Raw genomic sequence first — 2,356 nt, forward strand, 5'->3', positions numbered from 1 at the left:
AAAAAAAAAAGCATATACATAAACCCAAATAGGAAATAAAACAGTTATAGAATAAGCATGTGTCCTAAACTCCTGAAACATTGGTGTTTCATATTTTAAAGCAGTCAATGCTATTTGGGAAAGAAATCAATCAAATCTGTATCTGTGTGAAAATATTCAGATGTAGCCCCCTTTGCAATCGTTAACATTTTCCTAAGCAACTGTAATTTAATTAAATTTTTCTCAGTAACTGTAGATTACAGTTACATTTATTTTGTAATTAAATGACGTACTTCAGTTACATGCAACTAGTTACTCCCAACACCGGCAGTAACAGACTCAATCTAGCAGCCGTGCACTGTCTAACTGACACATGGCTGCTTCCCAGAGCAACTTATTTCCAAGCAAATTGAGTGTGCATGAGTCTGAACAGATTAGGATTGTGAGTGGTCAGAAAACCCAGTGACCTCCTGGGCTGTGTTTGTCAGCTGTGAGTACACAGAGGAGAAAAGCTCTCTTGTGAGCTTTCGCTGGGCCTCCTCTGGTCAGATTCGACTCTTTCCATCCCAACCCCTCTCACCACAACCTCCTCGATTCCTGCATTTAGTTTAGGTGGAGTCACAGCCAAGACTTTGCGCACTCATGAATGTGCATTTGTTCATGTGTTCTACGAGTGTTTTCTATGAAGTGTGCATGTGTGTCTGTGAACAGGACTTACTGTCTGGGGCAGCGCTGCCATTGGGCAGAGATCCTAGATCAACAACCAGGCCATCCAGACAGACGTTGAGCTCACCTCCTGCTACAACCGAGCCTTTGTTCTCGGTCTGTAGAACCAGACTGAGCTGAACATTCTCCACTGCCAGTCAAACAGATACAGAAAGAGAGAGATTTAGAGCCAGCAAATACATTCGTTTTTCAGTTTCTTAAAACCTACATTTCATTTACATTCATGACATTTTATTTGACTGATTCTTGGTTTTGGCAACACACTCAGTAGTTCATATTTTGTGTTTTAAAATAGCAGGGTAGAAGTGAAACTGGTTTAAAAGGGTTTGAGGGAGAGCTCAGCTGTTCATTTCAATCTATCCCATATTAGAGCATGCGCTGACATAATAATAACTGCTGTCGGAAACTTATACAAGAACAGCAAACATTAAAACACTATGTCTTTATCTTCTTAGGGAAGCGTTAAAGAGTCAGTTCAATCAAAATTAAAATTCTGTCACCTTTACCCTCATTTCCTGTATGAATCTCTTCCATGGAACAAAAAGGACATTAAACGCATCCGGTCTTGTAGAAATAAAAAAAATAAAAACTATCTGATGATAAAAGTTCAAGAATTTTTCTAAACAATGTGAAGGAGACAGCTGACTCAGAAACAACTTGACCAAAAAAAAACTAGGACTAACATTGTGGAGTGACGCTGCTCCAAATCAAACCTCAAAACCTTTCAGGAAAAATACTGCACTGAGCTGAAAGGAACATGTGGTAAGTTTGTACAGACTTCGTCAAAAGACCCAGCACTGCAAGATAATTAATTACAGGAGGTCACATGTTTTCAATCAGAGACTTTTCCCCTTCTAGTATAAAGCATAAAAAAATTGTCAGTTAGGTGTTATGAACTGTCTGAGGTGATCAGCACAGATTTGAACCTTAATATTAGGGCTGGGAAAAAATACTTGTTGATATTTGTGAATGATATTTGTTGTTAAACACATTAAAATAATTAATGCAATTAACACAGATTGTTTTTTCAATTCCTATAGAGTTTAGTCAGGGTAGCGTGGTATTTAGTGTTTGACAGGAATGAAAACGAGGCTGTGAGTGACAGAAGTACAGTGTGTTCAGTGGATTGTAATGTTGTTTAACAACATGCCAGCTGATCAGCTGATGATGACACTTTTTCCAAAAAACTAATATACACTCACGGTATGCTGTAATACTACCCAAAACTCATATACCTGCATTTCTGATGGCATTGATTTTGCCATTACTTGTAATTGGATTATTACAATTAATGGCAACATTAATTAGGGCTGCACGATTATAACAAAAATCATAATTGTCGATTATTCCCTTGAAATTGTAATCACAATTTACACTGAATGATGTTTATACCATTGTTTGATGCAAGTGCATGCCGTATTTTTATATGAAAATAAACAAGCTGAAAACACACTGAAAAACTTGCTTTTCTATAGTATTAAGCCTCAAATGTCAATTATACATCAGATTGGTTTCTTCTTTAAATTATAAAAAAGTAAAAATATGATAGGGATGCACCGATACCGATACTGGTATCGTATCGGTATTGGGCCCGATACTGAGCTCCTGTACTCGTACTCGTTAAAATGCCCCGATACCAAACGCCGATACC

General features: G+C 37.5%; 1 protein-coding gene across 2 annotated transcripts in view; it reads right to left on the minus strand.

The window, feature by feature from the left end:
* The window catches only part of LOC107667683 (NEDD4-like E3 ubiquitin-protein ligase WWP2), a 50,644-nt gene that overhangs the window by 41,212 nt on the left and 7,076 nt on the right, over positions 1-2,356 (minus strand). For both annotated transcript variants that reach the window (XM_016459409.1, XM_016459408.1), the window contains exon 5: positions 698-835. In XM_016459409.1, coding sequence (XP_016314895.1) covers positions 698-835 — 138 coding nt within the window. The remainder of the gene's footprint in view (positions 1-697; positions 836-2,356) is intronic.

This window comes from Sinocyclocheilus anshuiensis, unplaced genomic scaffold (genome assembly GCF_001515605.1).
Source record: "Sinocyclocheilus anshuiensis isolate Anshui unplaced genomic scaffold, SAMN03320099.WGS_v1.1 scaffold1827, whole genome shotgun sequence".
In the NCBI taxonomy this organism is placed as follows: domain Eukaryota; kingdom Metazoa; phylum Chordata; class Actinopteri; order Cypriniformes; family Cyprinidae; genus Sinocyclocheilus; species Sinocyclocheilus anshuiensis.